Raw genomic sequence first — 24,108 nt, forward strand, 5'->3', positions numbered from 1 at the left:
CAATAAGAACAAAGTCTGCAGTGATTTGTATATCAAGGCAGAAGAAAATTTAATTTATTGCTATAAAATATAGTAAATTAAAACCAAAGACACAAAAGAAGTGAGTACAGAGAACAACAACTTTTTTGCTAACATTTAAAAAAGTCTCAGTTGTCAACAACTCTAACATTCCACCGACTTTAAAAGGTTCTAAAACGCAAATAGGACTGCTCACCATTACTGCCCAGAGCCTTCATGGTTACCTCCATCTGTGCATACTCATAATTGAAGTTGATCTCACTGGATACCTCACTGGAAGAGTCTCCATCTACATCCAGCTGCTCAGAACTGGTATCATTCTTCATGGATGTGTCTTGCTCCTCATCCTCTCGATCTGCTTTCTTTTTCTTTTTAGGCAAATTAAGTCTTGAGGGGAAAGAAGAATATTTCTTAAAGATATGCATTGATTCACTCCATACATTAAGTACTGGCATTTGCTAGATGCCAAGGGGATACCATGTAAGAAGGCAATCACTGTACTTGGAAGTTTCTGCTCTAGAAGAAGAAATAAAACACACACAAGTGCACAAATAATGACCACAGAGGGTGTGACACAAGGCCACGAGACAAGCTGAGGACCACTTCAGACTGGAATAGCAGGGGAAGGGGTGATCGAGTAGGAAGTCACTTGAGCCAAGCCTTAAAGGGTAAGGAGAAAGCAGGGCATTAGGACAGAGGAATGGCACAAGGAATGGAAACTTTCACAGTCTCTGGAGAAATTATAAATAAAACAACACAGAGAGACACAAAATTTGTATAGCAGAATAGCAGAAGTTGTGTGAGATTATGGTGGAAAGATCAACTTAACCCAAACTATGAGGGCTTTTTTTAATTGGAGATTTACAGTGTTTCAGGTGTACAGCAAAGTGATTCAGATATACATACACATATGTATATATAGATATATTCCTTTTCAGATTCTTTTCCATTATAGATTATTACAAGTTACTGAATATAGTTCCCTGTGCTACACAGTAGGACCTTGTTATCTGTTTTATATGTAGTAGTATGTATCTGTTAATCCCAAACTCCTAATTTATCCCTCACCCTGCCTCCCCTTTGGTAACTGTAGGACTGTTTTTTATGTCTGTGAGTCTGTTTCTGTTTTGTACGTAAGTTCATTATTATCCTCTAGATTCCACAAACAAGTGTTACCAGATGATATTTGTCATTCTCTGACTTCACTTGGTATGATAATCTCTAGTTCCATCCATGTTGCTGCAAATGGCAAGATTTCATTCTTTTTTGTGACTGAGTAATATATGCAGAAAGAGCATTTGATTAAATTCAATCTTCACTGATGATAAAAAAAAAAAAACTCTCACCAAAGTGGGCAGAAAGGGAACATATCTCTATATAAAAGCTGTTTATGACAAACCTATAGCCAGTGTAATACGCAACGGTGAAAAGCTGAAAGCCTTCCTGCTAAAATCAGAAACGTAACAAGTATGTATGTCCACTCTCACCACTTCTATCTAACACAGTAGTGGAAGTTCCAGCCACAGCAATCAGACAAGAGTAAGAAAGAAAAGGGATCCAAATTGGAAGAGAAGAGGCAAAATTGTCATTATACATGGAAGACATAATACTATATATATAGAAAACCCTAAAGACACCACACAGAAACTATGAGAACTGATAAACGAATTCAGCAAGGTATCAAGATACAAGATTAACAACAGAAATCTGGTGTGTTTCTTCACACTAGTAATGAAATCAGAAAGAGAGAGTTAAAAAAAAGTCTCTTAAAATCATGTCAAAAAATAAAATAGCTAGGAATATACCTAACCAACGAAGTGAAGGATTTACACCCTGAAATCTATAAAACACTGATAAAGGAAACTGAAGATGATCCAAAGAAATGGAAAGGCATCCCATGCTCTTGGACTGGAGGAGTTAATATTGTTAAAATGGCCACAATACCTAAAGCAATCTACAGATTCAATGCAACCCCTATCAAATTATCCATGGCATCTTTCACAGAACTAGAACAAGTAATCCTAAAGTTTATATGGAACCACAAAAGATCCAGAATTGCCAAAGCAACACTAGGGAAAAAAAAAAAAAAAAAGAACAAAGCTAAAGAAATAACCCTTCCAGTCTTCAGACAATACTACAAAGTTACAGTCACAAACAGTGTGATATTGGCACAAAACCAGACAGCTGGACCAATGGAACAGAAGAGAGAGACCAGAAATAAGCCCACCAGCCTGTGGTCAATTGATCTTTGACAAAGTAGAAAAGAATATGCAAAGGAGAAAAGACAACCTCTTTAGCAAGTGGTGCTGGGAAAGCTGGACAGTCACATGAAAATCAATGAAGTCAGAATATTCCCTCACACCATATATTAAATAAACTCAAAATGGCTTAAGACTTAAATAACATTCTTTGACATAAACAGTAGCAGAGTTTTCTTAGGTCATTCTACCAAGGCAATAGAAATAAAAGCAAAAATAAACAAATGGGACCTAATTAAACTTACAAGCTTTTGCACAGCAAAGAAAACCATCAACAAAACGAAAAGACAACCTACAGAATGGGAGAGAATACTTGCAGGTGAAGTGACTGACAAGGGGTTAATTTCCCAAAGGTCCAAATAGCCCATACAACTTAATATTAGAAAAACAAAAAACAAAAAACAAAAAAAACTCAATTTAAAAACAGGCAGAAGACCTAGACACTTCAAAGAAAACATGCACATGGCCAACAGGCACATGAAAAGATGCTCAGCATCTCCAATTACTAGAGAAATGCAAATCAAAACCACAAGTAGGTATCACCTCACATGAGTCAGAATGGTCATCATCAAAAAGTCTACAAATAATAAACGCTGGAGAAGGCGTGGAGAAAAGGGAACCTTCTTACACTGTTGGTAGGAATGTAAACCGGTGCGGCCACTGTGGAAAATAGTATGGAGGTTCCTTAAAAAAACTGAAACTAGAGTTACCATATAATGCAGCAATCCTACTCCTGGGCATATATCCGGAAAAGACGAAAACTAATTCAAATGAAATGAAAAACATTTCCCACACACTTTGTACTCCTCTACTCTTTCTTGTATAATCAAAACAGCAACTGGCCCACGAGCAAAGGATCCAGTCAGTCTGATAACTGAAGCACAGCGGCAGGAAGTGGAATGGAGCAGGATTTTATTCACACTCTATCCAGCCTGCCTGTCCTTGTCAATCCAACACCAATTTTGTATGGGAAACAAGGTGTGCAGTCCCAGGTCAGACACTTTCTTTCTCAGCCTCCCTTGCAGCTGAGAGGCAAATTTTAGCAAATAAGATTTAAGTGGAAGGTTGCCGGGGACTCTGGGAAGACTTCTGCTTCTTCTGATCCAACAGGATAGTCAGGGCTGGTCCTGCCACCCTTCCACCTCATTTTCTTCCTATGTGCCCAATTGCTGCTTTGATGTCTGGAGCGGCACGGCCAAAGGGAAAAGCCAAGATAATGACAAGACTTCTGCCATGACATTTTTGAGGGGCTTAGCCAATGTCAATAACCGTCTTCTTTCAGAGTCCTTGTTTTGTCAGAGAAATAAACTATCTGTTTAAGCCATCAGAGCCAAGTTTGCTGAAAGCATTCCTAAATGATATATGAACCTTATTATATGGATAAGGAAACTAAAACCACTGCTTACAAAATAATAATAAAAAATAAAAAGATAAGCATGTCAGAAAATAACTAATACATTCATATACCAGATGGCAAAACAATATTCTTCCACTGGGAAACAAAAAAGAAAAAAACCATGTAAGTAAACACAGTAACTTCCCTGAGTGTACTGTTCACATGTCCCTCGGGCTCAAGCCATATAGTGAACAAATATATATATATACATATAGTGAATAAATATATATGCACACAAAACAATGTAGCATTTTTATGGCACTAAGTTTACTTCTGTTTCAGAGTATAACCATCAATAATCTCCTTCTTTAAGAGCCACGAACATCATACCTGAAGAAGTGGTTGTTTCCCCATAATATCCTGTCCCCGTGGTGCAGCTGAATAGGACTGGATACAGAAGAGCCATTTACAAATGTTCTGCGGGGAGAAGAGGGCAAGGATGTGCACAGTGATTCTCATCTTTTCTCCTTTAATTTTCAGTGCAATATAGGAAAAAAAAATCAATTCCCCAAAATAAAACCTGCTGTTGGTGAATTTTATTATTTGTATTTACTTCTTTGCTGATTTACCTAAAATGCTTATGGAACCAAGTATAATAGGTTATTATCCTCTATTTTCCAAAGTTCTAAATTCTCATATATAGCATGTTAAGGAGTAAATATGGAACCATTACAGCCAATAATAAAAGATGGTAGCAGTGAACAGTATAACTAAAACAAGTATGTCCAATCTACATGGATAAAAAGAGACGTCAACCAACTAAACTCGGAAGTATCTACAGGTATCAGGATAAGAAATGAGACCTATGTTAAATTATTCTGTAACTTCCTATAGCATAGAAAAATGTCCATACCCTATCAATATATAGAAAATGTATAAGACTGACTTGACTGCATATCTTAGAAATGGGGTTCAACAGAAGAATGATGGGGACAAGGGTATTAAGGGAAAATTTTAGAGGGGCAGGAAATAAATAGAAAATCATGCATACCACAAAGACTGACATTCCTGGAATACCAGTGTCATCATGCCTCTCTCCTACTGAATGACTCATCTGCTTAGATACAGGATAAAGGTCAAGTTCTTTACCTTGACATTTAAGGCCCTACAAAAGGAAACCCTCTTTATCTCCTCCTTTTCCTCTTCTAGTGAATTTGCAACACGAGCAAAAAAAAAAAAAAAAAAAAACAGGGTGGGGGTGAGGTTACGTTCTGCCCACTAAACATGACTGACTCTTCCTCCAAATCGAGGTTTAGTCCCATCCTACAACCTGGAATAGGGTTCCCGTTCCTCCCCGTCCTCGAGTCTCACACAGTTTGGTTTCTCAAAAGCTTGGTTTGGCTCCTGCTTCCTGTGTCACTCCAGCCTACAGTATCCTATGTTCTTTAAATTCCTAAAGCCCTCCCCTAGCTTTGTGCTGCCAGTTACTTGTGATGTACGTGCACACACACCACACCTTACCTTACTCTCTATCCAGAGTTCACTTACCACGTGGGTTTTGAATACTGAACATAACTGGTCTCTATGCTCCTACAGTCTGATCATTCAAAACACAAGCTCAGAAAACCAGAGTTATGACAAGAGGGGACCTACTAAAATTAGCAGATTTTAGGCTTTAGGACACAAATTCTTTAAATACAATGAGGAGTTTAAGGAATGGCAAGAACATATATAGGCTTATTTTTTTTTAAAGCTACAGCAGTTAATAAATAAAAGCATGACTACAGTACCAATTCTCCAGGTGTGGTCTGTACGGAGTCCCCAAGATCAAAGCTATCCGTATAACAGCACTAAGCCGCCCTTTTCCATGGCCCTGACATTCGTATCGGCAAGGAGGAAGACCACTGGGTGTGAGCAAACACCTGGGCAGCGGCACCGAACTTTTATTAGTTGTCACTGGATTATTTGCTGCCGTGCATTCACGATTTTAAAATGTTTCATTTGAGAAGGCCCTTGATGAAGCAGCAAATTATTGTTTTTAGTAAATCCTGACCTTTGAATACACATCTTAAACATTTCAGGTGGCTAAATGAGAAGTACACACAAAGCACTGTGCTGATGCAAACCAAAGCAGAATGACTACACAAAGTGGTTTTCTGGCAGACATTTTCTTCTTCTTTTTTTTTTTTTTTTAATACTTTTTGTTTGTTTGAGGGGAAGGTAATTAGGTTTAGTTTTGTTTTTTTTTAATTTAACAGAGGTACTGGGGATCAAACCCATGACCTCATGCATGCTAAGCATGTACTCTACCACTGAGCTATACCCTCCCCCCAGACATCTTGAAAATGACAAAGCCAGTCTGTCACTTGGAGAAAAACAACTGACAGTATTTGTTGCCAACTGTAAATTTCAAGCTTTCCAATGACTTTGAGGAAATTGGTGTCAACGTCCTCCAACCAAAGACCACCAGGAACATTCCCGCAGTTGAACCAGTTGGGTCGATTACACACAGTGGAAGAGGAGACATCACAGGAGGCATGGGGTGTCTCAGTGAGAGGGGACTGGGGGGACCTGCTGCAGGAATGGGCTTCAGCCGGACAACTTGGGAAAGAGCATAAGGAGGTGGGGGTTGTGTATATATCGGGAGCTATCAGAGAACAGGAGTAATTCTATGGTATTTTGTCAAAAATCTTATCTATAGAGGGGAGATGAGGATAAAGTTGCAGCTGGTGAAACAGTCACTCACACTGGCCGGGAGAAGGTGTTCGGCATGTTGTGTGTGGAGCACTGACCCTGGATTTTGTCTCTGCTGAAACAAAGTTATGTGGCCTGCTTCGTCTCCCAGCCTCAGAGCAGCACTCCCCGGGGCTGGTGCCAAGGAGATTATCTGGGAGGAGAGAAGCGTGCCTGAGCTGGCAGTGCCAGGCCAGCTCAGGCTCCTTTTGTCCCCTTTTCTCACTTGTATCCTTCACCATGAGCTTGACAGCTTCCAGATACTTAAAGACTTTACAGATGAAGTTAGTGATGATATTAATGATTTTTTTTTATATAATGATTAATCAACATTCAGAAGATCAATGTAAGTCAGTTAACCATCACCTGTGACAGTTACAGACACTTACACAAAAGGGGCGGTGACAGTTTTATAGCTGAAGGAAACAAACTGACAAATACTTAATTTATATAATGTTATGCCTCTTCATTCATTACTTATTGAACACTTATATATTAGTCTGTATTACATGCTAAGGATAGGGACCAAAAAGAAAGGTTTTTATCCTTAAAGAGCTCACAGTCCCATAGGGTAATGAAGGTTAACAGCCCACAAAGACACAATTGTGAAGTGTTAACATAACAGGAAGTATAAGGTGCTCTTGGAATATATACTAGGGGCCCTTAATTTAGACCAAAGTAGATAATGACAGAGCTTAACCTTGAGGTCAAACAGGAGTTAGCTGGCCAAAGGAATGGCAGATGCAGAGGAATAGGAGATAAACAGGAAGGATGTAAGGGATTTTGTATCAAAAATAGTTGAAAGCCATCTGGCTGTATGGTGAGTGGACCAAGAGAAAGATTAGGGTGCAAGCAGGGGTTCCAATCAAGATCTGATGGGGTCTTATTTAAATAAGGCCATGGTAGTGGGTATAGAGAGGAAGGATGGGTTTAAGTGATATTAAAAAATTAAATATTAAGGACTTGGTAACTGAGTATCTTCATTAAGTGGACATAAAAGCACACAAAGATCAAATGTCCTTATACCATCCTAAGCTAATCTACTTTCTTCCTCTTAAAAATTACTGTGACATTAACACTAATTAAAGTACATTACCTGGTATTCTTCTGAGGAGTCAGCATAACCTGGCCTTCTGACGTGATGTCTATGATACAATGTTCGGGAAGAATTCCCATTCCACACAGCTGGATATCTTGGGAATTTGCTGAACCTATCAATGTATGCTCCTACAAAAGAATCAAATTCACTGATTAATACTGTATTCTTACATGTACACAAACTGAAATCGTCTACTTTGAACTCTTGTATGTTCATCTGTTACCTTAGATAAAAGATTTTTAAAGCAAATGGAATGGTAGGGGGAATTTCTGGCTTTCTCTGAAATTCATTCTACAAGTTATATTTCCTCATAAGGAATAATGCACTGAGTTAAGTTATAACTTTTAAGCTTAAAACTATAGTTTTATATTAATGTCTGTGGTAGAGCACATGCTTAGCATGCACCAGGTCCTGGGTTCAATCCCCAGTACCTCATTAAAAACTAAATTGAGTAAATAAAAAACAATAAAATTTTTTAAAGGTATCTACAAAGATATAGAGCTATTCAAATGTAAGGCAAATGTCTACTCCTTGCTATCGGCTGAGGCTTCCTGGCCAATCCCATCCTTTCCTAACCTAGAGAACAGGACTTGACTAGGTGTAAACTTCAAGTAATGCTTTAGTGATGGTCAGGAGCAGGCCTAAAGCAGCTATTTCGTGTTTGTCTCCATTCCCTACTTCTTCCCTCTCCGTCTCACAACACCAACTGCAAGGTGGAGATAAGTTCCAAAGGGGAAAAGAAAAAAATGAGTTCGGAGAGAAAAAGAGCCCATGAACACTGAAAAAAGGGAAGAAAAGCTCCCCAAAGCACTTGGCTTAGACTATTACTGTGTATAATCCCCTTCCCCTCCCACGAGAAATTCTCTCAGGGTCCTAACTGTGACTCTGGAATCCTCTGTCCCTGGGGGTGGAGGTGAAGAAAAGCTCTGAACCACCCCCAAGTGCAGAACCAGCTCCCACTCCCACGCTCCAAGACAGCACTCGGGTTCACTCCCATGTCTCCGCCCTTGCTCTGGTCCTCTCTGCCCGAAACACGCTCTCTTCCCTTCATCTAAATATAAAATATCTTCAACACCTACTTCTACTTCCACAGGTTTCATTAGTAGCCTACACTGACTTTTCCCTTCTCTGAACCCTAATTACATTCAGAGTCAGAATCACAGTTTACTACTGCATGAATGTTGTTTTCTCCCCTTATTTAATACATGCAACCTATGCAGGACTCCTGCATCTTCAACAACAGGCACAGTACATGATACACAGTGGATGCTGCTACGTATCTGTTGATAAACTGAATTAAAAATCAAAGATACTAAGTCAAACAGCAAAGGTCTAATCCAAAATCTAGAAGGAAAATTTCATTTTCTCAACAAATACTCTATTGAGCATCTTTTGAGCTGGGCACCGAGACAAAAGATAGACAAGGCCCCATAGAGCTTACGTTATAAATGACAATGTCAGTGTCTCATTTGAGGTTATAATCTATTCTGATTTTATGGGGGAGGGTATAGCTCAAGTGGTAGAGCACGTGCTTAGCATGCATGAGGTCCTGGGTTCAATCCCCAGGACCTCCTCTAACAATAAATAAATAAACCTAATTACCTCTCCCTACAAAAAAAATTTTTTTAATCTATTCTGATTTGGATGATGATTTACTGGAATTTCAAATATTAAGTTCTAAAGGCTCAACTCTGCTAAAGCCCAATTGTTTGATGCTTCAACAAGTCAGACAATAAGCTTTTTGATATGTTCTTCCTGTGGTGTTCTAAGGACTGCAATAAAAACACTGATGAGGGAAAGAAAGAAACTTAGCAGACATTGTGAGTAACTAAATGCTGTGGAAGTACAAGGTATCAGGGACACCCTTTCAGTCTCTATGTGATATGAGTATAATAACCCCAAGGTTTATTAGTTTTAGGGAACACTTTAGCAAATACCTTTCTTCATCCATTTTATTTCATTTCACTAGAGATAATTAGTTAGGTGTTCTATGAATTCACTGTCACCTGCTTCCCTATGAAGCAACTATTTATGTGGTGCTTCTGAAAATCTCCCTTTGATCAACTAAGACCTAAAAGAGTGAGAAAGAGGAAGGGGAGGAAGACGGAGAGTGACACATTTCAGGGGGCGGCTTTCCCCACGTGGCAGACAGAAGAGCAGTCATTGCGGCCCACCCAGTGCCTCAGCCTTATCAGTGTCTCAGTTCCTGAAGGAAAAGCTGGGTACCGGGGGCAATAAGCAGAGAAGGATTCGTTCCTCTTTACAGATCTAAATAATCAATAGTCTTTAAGAAAGAAATCGCTCTGGCTTAACAGAACTAGGCTGAAGACAGCCTTTCAGGAATGGAGGTGAGGAATGAAGGAAAAGTATCTGTCTTTTGCAAATTCAAATATTACACTAGGTGAGCCCAACTGCTGCCAACCAAATACTCCCCACGGCCACACCTGGGTCCCTGAAGCCCGGCCCATAGCTCCGTCAACACTGAACGGCAGCATCCCTGCCATTCTGATCACCACCGGTGACAGAACGCTGGCGGGCGGTTCACCTGCAGGGGGAGCCGTGCTCGCTGCAGGGCCAACACACTCTCTGAGGCTGCTGTGGGACCTCTGGCACAAGTCTTGACCAAGTGTGTATGTGTATAATTTGCCCCAAATCCTTCAGAATCACCTTGCTTCCCAAGGCATTATTAGCTGACTTGTGAAAAGAGTATATCCAGAAAGGTACAAGCAAAACCACTCAAAGATCTGGTGGATAATTCAAAGGCGTGATTAGAATCAATCATACTATGATTCTACTTCTGTAATTAAAAAATATGTATCAGTATAAATCTACACATCCATAAAGGAACAGACTCAGAATACAGATAAAAATATTAAATAATGACTGTGGTCTTGTCTGGGTGTTGGAATTTGGGTTCTAATCCCCCCTTCTTTTTCCAGTATGTTCTTCTAAGACTTTTTAGGAAAAAAAGTGTATTGCTAGCATAATGTTAAGGCGAGGGGAGAAGTTCTTCCCTCTAGAAGCTTGGCTTATGCTGATATAAATCTCCAAGTCTCTCAAAAAACTAAAAACAGAATTACCATATGACCTAGTAATTCTACTGGGAATACATCAAAAAAAAAAAAAAAACAACAACTACTAATTCGAAAAGATACACACCTCAATGTTCAAAGCAGCATTATTTACAATTACTAAGATATGGAAGCAACCTAAGTGTCCAACAATAGACAAATGATAAAGAAGATGTGGTGTGTGTGTGTGTGTGTGTGTGTATACATATATAGACATATGTATATACATAAACACAATGGAATACTACTCAACCAAAAAAATTGAAATTTTGCCATTTGTAGCAACGTGGGTGGACTTGGAGGGCATTATGCTTAGTAAAATAAGTCAGACAGAGAAAGATAAATACTGTATGATATGGCTTTTATACAGAATCTAAAAACTACAAACTAGTGAATGTAACAAAAAAGAAACAGACTCACAGATACAGAAAACAAACTAGTGGTTACCAGTGTGGGGAGAGGGGCATTACAGGGCTGGGAGAGTGGGAGGTACAAACTACTGGGTGTAAGACAGGCTCAAGAATGTACTGTACAACACGGGGAATAGAGCCAACATTCTGTACTAACTGTATATGGAGTGTAACCTTTGAAAATTGTATAAAAATTTCTAAAATAATCAGTTTGGAAAGAAATAAATCTCCAGTCTACCTCAGAACTGCAGGCAGGCCTTGCTTTGCACAAGAGGGCAGGACTGTAAAAACAACTTGGCAAAGAGATCTTAATCAATGGGGAAAACTGCAAAAATTCTGTGACATTTAAAAATGTCATGTTTGAAGAATTCTCTCACTGTTACAACATATAGGGAAAAAACAGTAAAATTATTTTATATTTTAGTAATATTTATTTAGTACACTGTCACTGAGATCGTTAGAAACACTGAAACATACAGCAGTTTATTTCTTTGTTAAAAGCTTATTGAGAGTAGTCTGAACGCTGCTTGCCTGCCTCTTCGCAATACAGAACTTGCAACATGGAGTGAGTATTCTCCACAGCTTGGCAAATTGTCATACTCCTTTCTAAGCTTCTACCACTTTATCCTTTGTGCCTTCAACATTGCAAAATATCTCCAAGAGTTCCCCTCATGTGAATTGCTTTCTGCTATCACTCTCTTCAAGACAGCTTCATCCTTCCCATCACAACCACTTTCATTATTTACATCCATCTAAGTTCACCTCCACTTATCTCCTCCAGCTGCACATCTAGAATCTCATGAACGGCAGTGATTTCAACATCATTTACTAAACTGTGTTAACTGTGTGCAATCTGTGTATATTGGAACCATGCAAAGCAAGAGCTGCCTATGCATGCAAATTAGATGCAAAATTACCTTGTGAATTACGTTCCACCTATGATCTGGCCACCATACCTTGTCTCTGCCAATTCTAGACAGAACAAATAAATGGAGGATCCTATTCTGGAAGAGAACCATTCAACTGGGGACTAGAAAGAATGTTAGAAGTAATTTAATCCAGCGCCCTCATTTTATAGATGGGGTGCTGAAAGTCACTCAGTGATGTGAAGTTATCTGCTCAGCACCTAAACTGACTTGAGAATTTGAAGGCAAAGAAATAAAAAATGCTCAGCCTCCAAATTCCTCCATCCCACATCATGGTATCGTTTTACTGAAGCAAAAACTGTTCTTGGACTGAGATCATCCTTTTGAATGTGCTTTGTCATGAATATACTTTTGTCATGGGTTTAGCTTGGGCAGTGAAGAAATCAACACTGCCTCAAACTCTGCCAAAACCGGGTTGACCACACAGTCTGAAACAGAATCCAACACCTCCACACAAGATGACCAGAAATATTCTGACTGCTCTCCAAAAGTCCTTAAATAGTTTCTTTGTGTAATTTTTTAGTTAAGGAACAGATACGAATCAAGTTTGTGGGTTTTTATTTTGTGGGGTGTATGTGTTTGTGTTCCAATTTGAACTTCATCACATCAGAAAGAAAAAATTCACAGTTCTGAAAATTAAAAGGGCAGAATTCCTAAGTCATATTCTAATACTGCATCTCCTAAAGCATATGAATGTCTACAGCTGAAATTCCAACACAAAGTGCTGCCAACACTGCTTAGAAGCACAGCGAGTGATGTGCTAGTGCATCATTTCTTTCCAAAGGACAAGGATAATACAACAAGGTGCTAGAGTATCAAATGAGAAAACGGCACGTGGAGTACTTTATATGTGATTCGTGCTTCTGTTTATAAAGTGCTCCTATATGTCAAATCCCATTTAATCCTCCAGGAACCCTGTGAGGTAGCCAGCCAGAGAGAATTTCCCTTTACAGAGGAAGAATCTGTAGACTTGGCGGGGGGGGGGGGGGGCACAAAGGACTAGAGATCTAACATCTGCTAAGCCAAGGTACGAGACAAAAACTCAAGGCATCACACCCCTAACTCCAGGTTGCTCACACCACACCACAACCCCAGATGTGCACACGTGACTGTGTGCAAAGACACGCTTTAACTTACAGCATAATAAAGCATGGTATGGGATACTTATGCATAAAGGGGCCTTATCAAAACGCCACAGAGCAGTTATCCCAGATATCACTGATAAGAACTGGGAAGCCAGCCAATGCGTCATGAATTCTTCAGTCTCTTTGGAAATGAAATGACACAATTCTCTCATTTTAAAGCTGCTTCCAGCTGTACCAGCTCATTACCTTCACTTTCCCAGTCACTAACTTAGTTAAACCCACACAGATAGTTCCTGCATTATGAGGGGGAAAATTTTTCCTCCCAATATTTATTAACCATATGTCAGAGTCATATATAATCCATTACATAATGCAGTTATGCTCTGGGCTTGGCAAAGGCAATTTTGACAAAGTCCTCATAATTTATGTAGTGTCTCAAGAATCATGCTCATTCTAATGTCGGCTCTTGTCTTCCTGACATGTCCCGTGACATATAGATTTCAGTGTATATGAGTATACACACAGTGCATATAGATTCCAATGTATATACTTTTTTCTGATCCATACTCTGACCCTCAGTCTCTAAGTGTCCTACTCTCTCTCTCTCTCTTTCTTTTTTAATTTAAGCATAGTTTACAATGTCGTGTCAATTTCTGGTGTATAACATGTTTCAGTCATACATATACATACATATATTCATTTTCATATTCTTTTTCATTGTAGGTTATACTCTTTTTTTCCTTTCCTGTCAGTTTTATTGAGGTATAACTGACATACTGCACTGTGTACGTTTAAGGTGTACAGTCATTTGACTTGTATGCATCATGAGATGATGAAAACAAAAGATTAGTCTCATACAGATACAATATTAAAAAAATAGGAAAAAAAATTTTTCCACGTGATGAGACCTCTTAGAATATACTCTCTTGACAACATTTATATATAACACCCAGCAGTGTTAACGATATTTATCATGTTGTACATTATATCCCTAGTACTCAGTTATCTTATAACTGCAAGTTTGTACCTTTGGACTGCCTTCATCCAATTCCCCCTCCCCCGACCCAGTTACACTCTTTTAAGTTGAAAATCCAAAAATTTTAATGTTCCTAAGAGTTACTGGAAACACACGTTTCAAACCGAGTAGTCCTAAGAACGTAACTTCCTTTAAATATATCCTCTTGTAAGCTAAGAAACCACTCACAAAAACATATGCTTCACACAAAAATAACAACAGCTTTAGTCTACCAATGAATCACTTAGTTTAAAACTCATTCTTCAACCTTTAAAGTTACCTGCTTAACTCCCTGGTTTTATCATGTAAAATGATAGAAGCTAAGCTACTTCATTTGCTGAAAATAATATCAGAATGTCAGTTTTTATATTTACTCAGTTGAATGACATCACTCAAAGACTTAAAAAGAGAAACCGATCCCAGAAATTCAGGTTCTTCTACACTTCAGCTTACTCAAATAAAAACAATTTGCTAACTCGTTATTTCTGAATATGCCTGGTTCTCCAAGTGTGAAATACTACTCTGAAATACTGTTCTATTTCATGGCAGGAAACTGGAAATAGTAGCAAAGCCTGTTACTTCACCTTTAGGTAGTAAACCAGGAGTTCATTCAGAGCAGGATCAGCATTCAGGTTAACAAGGAAACATTTATCATCCCCAACTTTAATTCCCGAAGACTGAAGAGATATTCCAAGACTCTCAAGCTGTTTCTGTCGCTCCTGTAAATGCAGTACACAATTATTAACTCCACAACGGCAAGATATAAAAAGTCTTAGAGTAATTATTAAACAACCTTATAACTCAAATATGTTATCTTAGGATATGGTATTATACAGATTACTGTATTCGTTCTCCTTCTAAATAATATAATGTTGTTCTGTTAACTAAAACTTTTTTATCAAAAATAAAGCCATTAAAAATAGCAACCAAGTGTACTACTGAGGTCTCAATTTTCATTCCTGAAAATATCTAACATCCTGAATTCATCTTTCTCACTTAATTCTATACAAATAAGCAAATGTAAGTGTGATTTTCACAACTGTGATTTTTCTAAAAAGCCAAGTTCTTAATACTACTCTGCTGCTTGACACTCAGCCAGGATAAAGGCCAAACTCCCTCAAAGTCCCTTCAGTCTGGCCTGTTTACTCTCCATCATGGCATCTTGATACTCCTACCCTCAAATCCTGTACTACAGTTACATGGAACATCTTCCAGGCTCCTGAAGGTGTCAAGAATGCTCTCTAGTCTAAGGGATTTTACACCTACTCCTTCTATCTGGAGCATACCTGTCTTCACGCTTGGTAACTGTTCACGTGACCATTTACTTCTCTGTTAGGGCATGGACCCCATCTATCCACTGTGTATTCCTAGCACCTAGCACCGTGCACACACACAGGATCACTCAAATCGTCAGTCCTGTGAATTTATCAAAATAAAATCTGTATATTCATTCAAGCACCATTTTCGTAAGAGCATGAACCTTCCCTTTTTGTGCCTACCTGTCTCTGAAACCACACAACATATGAACGTGTCCACACAGGGAGAGGCATATGAACCCTGCAATCTAGGCTCTATGACGAAGGAGTATGAATTGGGGCAGAACAGGGGTTCTCTGACTGTGTATAAATAGCAAATAGTAAAAAGTCACCAAGGACCTTTGATTCTGAGGAAAGACAAGGCAGATTAAGTTATTTAACTAGGGCTATGCAGTAAATTTGCAGAATAATTAAACTGCAGCCTTAGAATTTGCTATTTCTCGGCATGCTGTCCTAAGTTACACGGCCACTGCAACCCAGTCAACCTCACCTAGAAGCATACCATTACAAACGCAGGGAAGGGGATATTTTGGTTGTGGGTCTTTGAATCAAGCCTCTCTTCTGACGAAAAAACACTACTGGGTTCTTTCAGAAGTTCTGAATAGGTTAGCACTAGACATTAGAGTTTTCAGCACATAATTCTAAGAAATTACTATCCTTGAAAAAGAACTATGTTCTTCAAATGAGGAAAGCAATTCTAATATATCCTGTGTAGTCCCGTCTGAGCAAAGGCTCCTTTACTTAGAGATACTGGTGTAACTGAAGAGCTATTCCAGGAATAAGAAACATTTCTCTACAAAAAGTATTTTTTTTTAATAAACTAAAAATGACATGGGTAGATGCTCATGAACTAATGTTAAAATGAAAAATGCAGAGTGTAACTAGTACAACCATCCATGCACCGGGAAAACCTGAAAGAAACTACAAAGGTAGTAACGGTAGTTTTCTTTGGATGATCGGATCAGGTAAATTTTCTTCACAATAATCTTTCTGTATTTTCTATACGTAAATACGACGTTTGAAATACAATCCTTTCTTCTACTTTTACATTTACCATGACCCTTAATTCTCAGTGGGAAATAATTAAAAGATTTAAAAGAAATTTGGTCACTATCAAAATTTTAATTTGTGGCAAAATTTTAATTCATACAGAGACAAAGTCAAGCCTGAAAAAGAAAATATGACTTAACAAGGGGAAAGCTGCTCAGAGGGAAAAGACAAGACTAAACTGAGATAATGTACATAAAACAGCCAAGATGTACTTACGTAGCATATGGCATATAGTAAATGTTTTAACAGATAAATTAATAAATTCTTTCTAGTTCCTACTGGTGAGATCTAAGAATCTTAGTTTGACATCCAAGCCCTATAACAGCCAAACTTACTAAGCTTATTTCCACCTACTCCCACACTCCCTAATAGTAACTTTCTGACTTTTGCTCAGTATTGATGACAGAATATGGAACAAATGTTAACTGAATACAGGTTTGTCCAAGGTCACTGAACAAATCTATGCCAAAGGCAGGAATGTAAATTCCTGGTTAGCAGTGGGAGTAAGCTATTGTTTTATCCTACTTCCTTAAGCACCTTCCTGTCACTTGACAGTTTATAAAGATAAAAACATCACAAAATTTTTGTCCAAACCAAAGGGCACAATATTGGAAAACTATCAATTTGTTGTTACAGCTGCCACCAAAAAAATTTACAGTTTTTAATCGTCTAAAAAATTACAAAAGTTTGCAACATCTAGGAATCAGTTCAAAGAATAAAAAAGTATTGTATGATGAAATACAGTTATGCTTAATGATATCACTAAATACTGCTTCTGATATCAAAAACTGACATCTTACAGAAAAAGTGAACCAAACAGTAAACAGTACAGCCATCTGGGTCCGATGGTGCCTATCACAGCTCTTCAAGTCTGCTGCTGAAGCCATAAATAACACAAAAACCAATGAGCGTGGCACATTCCAATAAAATTGCTTATGAAGAGAAATGGCAAGACGGGGTTTGGCCCAAGGACTTAGTCTGCCAACCCCTGGTCTATCTCACTTAAGCGTACGTTTCTTACTAAGAACATAAAAGAAGAAAATAAGAGACACTGTGGTATCATAGATATGGCACTGGGCTTAGAAATAAGTCGACTTGAGTTCTGACTGTTTACTCAAAAATATTATTAAGCATATACTTTCAGAAGCTAAAAGATATGACCTTTTTCTTGGGAACAAATTCATCAGGTAATAAAAGTATACAGGAGAAACTGAATAGTAAAGTTTAACATGATTAAAAGGTCACAGGATCTCACTGGCACAGACAATCTCGGGGGCTGGCATACTAGAGGGACATGCCACAGAACACAGAGGACTTATGGGGAGTCTGGCTGACTTGGAACAGACCCCCAAGAATGACATAAAAAGTTCTTCAAAAAAGAAATCTACTTAACTTAGTTCACCCAGATTTCTCGAAAGTTATCTGACCAAGTACCCTTTATCCCCCAAAAGACCTGTTAACAATTTGTGGCTATGGTGCCAGAAATACACTTTAGGAAATGTCAGTCTGTATTGCAGATTAGTCAATGATTAGTCAATGACCACCAGACCAAGTGTCTTCCAGTGAGAGAGGGGAAGAAAGCCCAGCAGCACTGAAGCCTGGGGGCTTGGAAAGATAAGGTGCTGGATAACATCAAAGAGGGAGTCAGGGAAGGAAAGATGCAACCGACAAGCTTCACCAGCCCTGCAACCTCACTCGGGCCTCCCCCACTTTGTATCAGCGCAGAGCAGCCCAGGTACAGCAGGACTTCAAAGCCAACGTTTTACTTCCAGAGTAGCTCAAAAATGCTCACACAAGTTCATTCCAAATTGGACAATTATTAGAATGACTTTAGTTTATGAAAAACAGAAAGTAAAATACGTAATGAGAGATAAAGTTTATACACTGACGTATTCTTTGCTCTTTGAGGAATATGCTTTGAAGTAACCCAGTGCTGGGATATCAATAAGACCAGTCATACGTTGATCTTTAATGAAATCAGGTGATGGGTATCTGCGGACTGACTATACTCTTCTTTTCATCTGTTTTGAAAAGGGCTGTAACAAAAAAATGTTTACAAATGGACTCAAATCCTAGTCTGCACTAATATAAATCTAACATCCACTTTATGCTACACAGTAGCAGTATTGCCCTACAACATCGGATGTATCAATCGCTTCCAGACAGCATACTTAACGATGGAATCTACTGGGGGACAGAAGTGGCAAGTTCTGTCTATTCGCTCACACAAGAAACAGTTGAAAACACTAGAGATTTTTAACTTCAGAAAAGGAGGGGAAGAGGCAGGGGTGACTTCAAGTATCTGGGCAGTTAACAGTCCCCGTCTCGCCAGGCTGTTGGGAGGACTTGGGAGGATTAAATAAAATATTCTATTTAAAAGTGATCGTAACATGTAAGTGTATTCAGTTAGTATGGATATTATTATTACTATTAGTTACCGCATCCAAGTGGGACACTTATTCTCCTGGCTTTGGAAGAACAAACTAAGGCCAAAGAGTAGAAATGAAACAATAAAAGATTTCAATTAAATAGCCACTATCAGAGTTGTCCAATCATGAGAAGACTGCTCGACAGGTTACTGAGCTCCAGATTACAATACGCAATATATATTTCTAAAACAGAGGCTGAATAGCCATCTAACAGGAAAGCCATAGAGTAAATCTTTTACGAAGTAGAAATTGGACATTTTTGGATTGTCTCCAAGTGCCAGTGTTCCCACTCTAAGATTTCACAACTCTGTCTGTATTAAGTGGTCTGAAAATGAGAGGCAGTCACCTCAGATTTAGGTATTTCCTGTTATTTTACTAAGCTGTCATACTGAAGCCAGAAGCTCACAGCCTAAGTACCTAGTGCAAATAATTTTGGTTGGTGAAGTTCCTCAGGTCTGCAAAGCATGTAACAGAATCAGGCGTTCAGAGCCAGAGGCTACAAAGTAGTTATTTCATTTAAAAACTATACAATCCTAACAAAAATATTTCTTACATAACGAACAATCAATTAATTTTAATTATACCTTCAAATTAACGCTGTATAAACTCCTGGATTTAGATCTTATTATTGGTGCTAGATTTGCCATTTTCAAAGCTAAATAAAACTCAAAAAGGAACCAGAAACACGCGTGAGCTGCACTGCACAAACTGCTGCAAGGATTCTCTCCTTAAGCAGGAAACACCAACCTGAGCGATCTCCTCAGTTTTCCTCAATTTCTCCTCCCAGGTCACAGTCATCTCCTGGATGAGCTTCTCTGATTCTTCTAGCCGGTCTTTCAGCTCTGGAGATTGCATTGCCTACGAGCAAAATGTTTATTTCATGAAATGTCTGCACAGTGCCCTGAAAAAAGAATTAACTAAATTCAGAAGGTCAAGAGGAACAATCTGCCTCCTCTCAGCTTACTGAGGTCTCTGATCTGCCCAAGACACAACAAGGATTGCCACTGGCCCACTGCATCCAGACTGCACGGGTCCCACAGACTCATCCAGTTACCCAGCAGGATTGAAATGCTTAACTTTTTTCCTTTTTTGCTAACCTATTGCTATTGTGAAATCTAATTACATTTAGGGAGGAAAAAAGTTCCAGCTATCAAGAGCTTATTTTTTAAATCCCAATGCATCTAAACTCTTACACATGATTCATTTGAGTCTTCACTGATGACTGGGTATGTGCAGATTAAATTTGCACATGTTGCAAACTGGATGGTGTTGTTAACACCAAGAAGACAGAAACAAAATTTCAAAAAATCTTAATGAACTGTAAAATTACTCCTGCAAAAACAGGATAAGATTCAACAGGCAAAAATACAATCAAGGTCATTGTTTTGACCATGTAATTTATCGATTTACTGCTAGAAAACAGGTCATGAGGAGGAAGAGGCTATGGTCCCAGGCCCAGGAAAGAGTCCCACAGTGCTGGGAAATCGTGGGAATAAAAATGCTAATTAAACTAGGGATTCTGAATCTGACATTTTATTCCTCTTTTGATAAAAAGACAAGCATTTGATTTGTGGTTGGAATGGTGTAGGTTTCAAATTCAATAATGGAAAACAAATATCACACATCATAGAATGTACAAAGGATGGTGAAAACAGAGCACCATTAAATAGACGGCTCCTTCTGTTATCAAATATTCTTTCCTATGAGCATAACAAATCCACAACGTGGAAAAACTAGATCATTATGGTGTGGAAGACCTTCCTAAGATTTCTGTTCTGACTTCAACCTGTGAACACATGATACAACAAAAATCCATTTGATTCCTCTTCCAATTAGTCTGTGCCCACCCTCCATTTTCTGCACTAATATGAAGTTGTATCTATTTTTGTTTCATGCATCTTCCTCTCTCTCCCCCTTATTCTATTACACCTCTTCCCTCTTGTCTGCTCCCTATAGTGTGGAAAGAAACATTTTCTCAGTTCCCTTTATTCTCTGCTCAAAGGCCATCCTTTAACACCTGTGACAATGATCTAAATCTCAGCTATGACAATTTATCTGTTTTCCTTTGCTACACATCCCAAATCTCTCTTCCTACAGGAAATTCAAAAATTCTAAGTAGAGTACTCATCCCTGACAGCCCCGAGGGAAGAAAATTCAAGTCCCAGCTTTGCTGGATTCCCCCAGACCCAGGAAACAGGCCCGTGCTCTAACCTCTGCTTTGGTCAGCTGCTCGCGCAGCTTTTCTACTTCTTCGCGGAGATCCCGGATAATCCGTGCATTGGGATCCTCGTTCACCACTGCGTGGTTCACGATGTGCTTGGCGCGATCTGCATACCGCAGGGTTGAAAGGGTTTCGTCATAGTTGTCGGCTGCCGGACTCACAGTAGCTACCATGGCAGTCTTGCTGTTACCCCCAAGACTGTCCTAGAGGAGGAAAGAAACTGAACATCACTTTAAAGTTGGAAGAAAACATATGGGAATGTTGCAGTGAGAAATGATGAGGTAATGTCCTCAGGTCAAACACAAATTTAAGGACAAAGCTAGGACTAAAATACAGATATGCCAACTCCCCTAGTCCCAAGTTCTGTCTTCTCAGAAAGCTACTTTTCTGCAAAAGGGAGTTTTGGGTTTTGAGAAAGAACAGGGAAATACAATGAAGCCTACATTAATTCCAGTTTAATAAAAATTAATTCTAAGTCAATTTGTACTCTTTTAACAGGCAACATGATACCATCAGTCAGCAGACTGCTCAAAATAAAAATGCTTTCTTAAATGCCTACAAAATCTTCCTGAACAATCGTAACAGTATCTGATCAAAGAGTGATTACCTACAATCCACTCCATAAAGCGATACACCTGGAGTCTCTGTGAAGCCTAAGTCATGGCCCAGAAAGTGGTGCTGTTATAAGCTATCAAGCACCTTGTAAGTTTTTTAAAACAAAGTACAATTACAGTCTTAAAAAACAGAAGAATACACTGAAGGCACTTCATCTCATTCCCTCTGACAGCACTTTAAAAACCACTGAAACAAGCTTCATGTTCTATACAACTGCTTCTAAACTGGAGACGGGGTGCTGAAAAAAAGACATCTGTCTCCACTATCCTAGAACTGCTAAGTACAGTGAAGTGCGCTATGGAACAGGCTCAAACCAATTCTATAAGCTACTTTCACTCAAGAATATTAAAAATGACTAGATGTAACTCAGAATTACCAAGTGACACTTGGGAACTCCAGTCTACTCCATGCAAAGGGGCCAGACCACAGCACACAAATGCGGGGTGAAATCCTGCCACGGAGACGGCCTCAGTCCGGCCCCTGGCTCGTCCCCCTGCGTCCTTCCCTTCCCTTGAGGGTGGGTGGGACTTGCTGCTCCATCTCTAAGGGAGCGAATACAGCATAAGTGGCAGCACGTCACGTCTGGGATTAGATTATAAAAGACTGGCTTCTGGTGTGGGTGTTTTCTCTCACTGTGAGGGATCCCACTGCCATGGGGGGGAGGGGTGGCCCTAGGAAGAGACCACAGGAGTGAGTTTGGACACACATCTTCTGATGCCAGCCAACAAGCACTTAGGTGAGCAGATGCAACCCCAGCGGCCTGGTGAGGCCTGCAGCCCCAGGTGACACTTGGGTTGCAGCCACATGAGAGACCCCACCCACAGCCACATGGCTGCACCTGGGATCCTGACCCAGAGAAGCTGTGAGGTGACAAGTGATGGTTGTTCCCAGCTGTCAAGTCTTCAGGGTAATCTGTTATATAGCTACAGATAACTACTAATACACTAATATGTCATCCCAGGATGAGAATTACTCAGGAACAGATTCAATACCTCCTTTCACTAGTAGAGTGTCACTGAATTATGGATTCATAAGATTAGAGAGAATACTTGAACAGGCCAGTAATGAAGAATCCAGGAGATCGCAAGAAAGCCAACTCTACCTTTGGGCAGCATTAACCTTATTCATCTTACAAAATATATAAATAACGTAAAGTTCTTTTGAAGATATAAAGTTCTTCCAGTATCAATATATCTAAAATTTGTTTGAACAATCCGTGATCTACACAACTTTGTGCATAGACTACGTAGTCCTCAGCCTCTTGTGAACCGGATTATTAGTCTCCCCATTTACCGATGAAAAGCCAGAGGTTTGTCCTGGACAAAGGAGGTTAAGTGCCCTGCCTAAGAGCCAGGTCTAGTCAGCTGAAAATATTCTAGCCCAGCTGTATTCTGCCTTCCAGTCTAAGATGATTTCCACTCCCGGAGAGCTACCCACAGTAACACAGTAACACTTGGCAACACAGAGAGTTCAGACAGGACACCTTTCCAAATGATTCTGTCCTTGTGCCCGAAACAGAATAATTCCCTAGGTACTGCCAACAGTTTAATACAATTGCAAACAGTATGTCCGCTTATTCATGCATTACTGAAAAGCTGGTTTTCCACAGAAAACAGAGCTAGGACAATTCTTTCAAGGAAACACACTTTAACGCATGAAAAGGAAGGAAATGTAAGCAATTTCGGCTTCAGGAAGCAAAAGTGACTCTGCAGAGCCTGGAGGACTGCTCGCTACAGTCTTCACATCCAGACACCGATCCTATGCTGCTGGTGCCCAGGTCTGCCAACCTCCAGAAGAATGTCTGGAAGAGTCCCATGCGTGTTAATGAAATTCAAATGTTATTCAAGACCACATGAGTTACACCTCAGGGTGGAATTCAGTCCCCCCCGCAGCATCGTGGTGGAGCGCGGCCCTTCCAGAACCACCACATTCTGTGAGCCCACACGAACAGCAACTGCTAGTGGGTAAAAGGGGGAGTTGCAACAATAACGACCAAAGGAGAAAAGCACGCACATTGTGCTTCAATTTGTGCTGAGAAGAGGAAACCTGGCAAACAACAAATACTTGCTATTTTCAAAGCCCTTGTGCATTAGCAACAATACGCTTATATTCAAAAATGGCCTCGTGCCATTAGCCAAAAGGAAAGAGTAACAAAAGGCCTGGCGCTCATTCAAGAGAAAGTAGAATGCTTCTTGTCTGCTCTTTAATTGTTTAATTAGGCAAATCAGATGAGCTTCGTTTCGAATGCGGCAACTGCAAATTAAATGGACATAGGAAAGAAATTTAATTTTGCAAGTTGGAATTTTTTGAAGCTGAAAGAACTCTTTGAACTCATCTAATCAAATTATTTCATTTTACCGACAAGAAATTGAGACCCAGGAAGATTGGCAGACTTACCAAAGGTCACAATGCTAGTTCAGAGCAGAGCTGAAATTATTCATTCATTCAACAGTTCATGAAGTTTACCATTTAGAGGGTGACCCTGGTGAGCAAATACTATATGATGAGAACTAAAGTAGAGATAAA

The 24,108-nt window shown here is 39.4% G+C and overlaps 1 protein-coding gene across 3 annotated transcripts in view; it reads right to left on the reverse strand.

Moving 5' to 3' along the window:
- The window catches only part of KIF13B (kinesin family member 13B), a 165,257-nt gene that overhangs the window by 68,016 nt on the left and 73,133 nt on the right, over positions 1–24,108 (reverse strand). For all 3 annotated transcript variants that reach the window (XM_064482496.1, XM_031442133.2, XM_064482497.1), the window contains exons 11-16: positions 20,958–21,170; positions 19,494–19,604; positions 14,536–14,670; positions 7,442–7,572; positions 4,003–4,089; positions 215–405 (exon numbers count right to left, since the gene is read on the reverse strand). In XM_064482496.1, the coding sequence (XP_064338566.1) occupies positions 215–405; positions 4,003–4,089; positions 7,442–7,572; positions 14,536–14,670; positions 19,494–19,604; positions 20,958–21,170 (868 nt within the window). The remainder of the gene's footprint in view (positions 1–214; positions 406–4,002; positions 4,090–7,441; positions 7,573–14,535; positions 14,671–19,493; positions 19,605–20,957; positions 21,171–24,108) is intronic.

Source organism: Camelus dromedarius, chromosome 36 (assembly GCF_036321535.1).
Source record: "Camelus dromedarius isolate mCamDro1 chromosome 36, mCamDro1.pat, whole genome shotgun sequence".
Taxonomy (NCBI): domain Eukaryota; kingdom Metazoa; phylum Chordata; class Mammalia; order Artiodactyla; family Camelidae; genus Camelus; species Camelus dromedarius.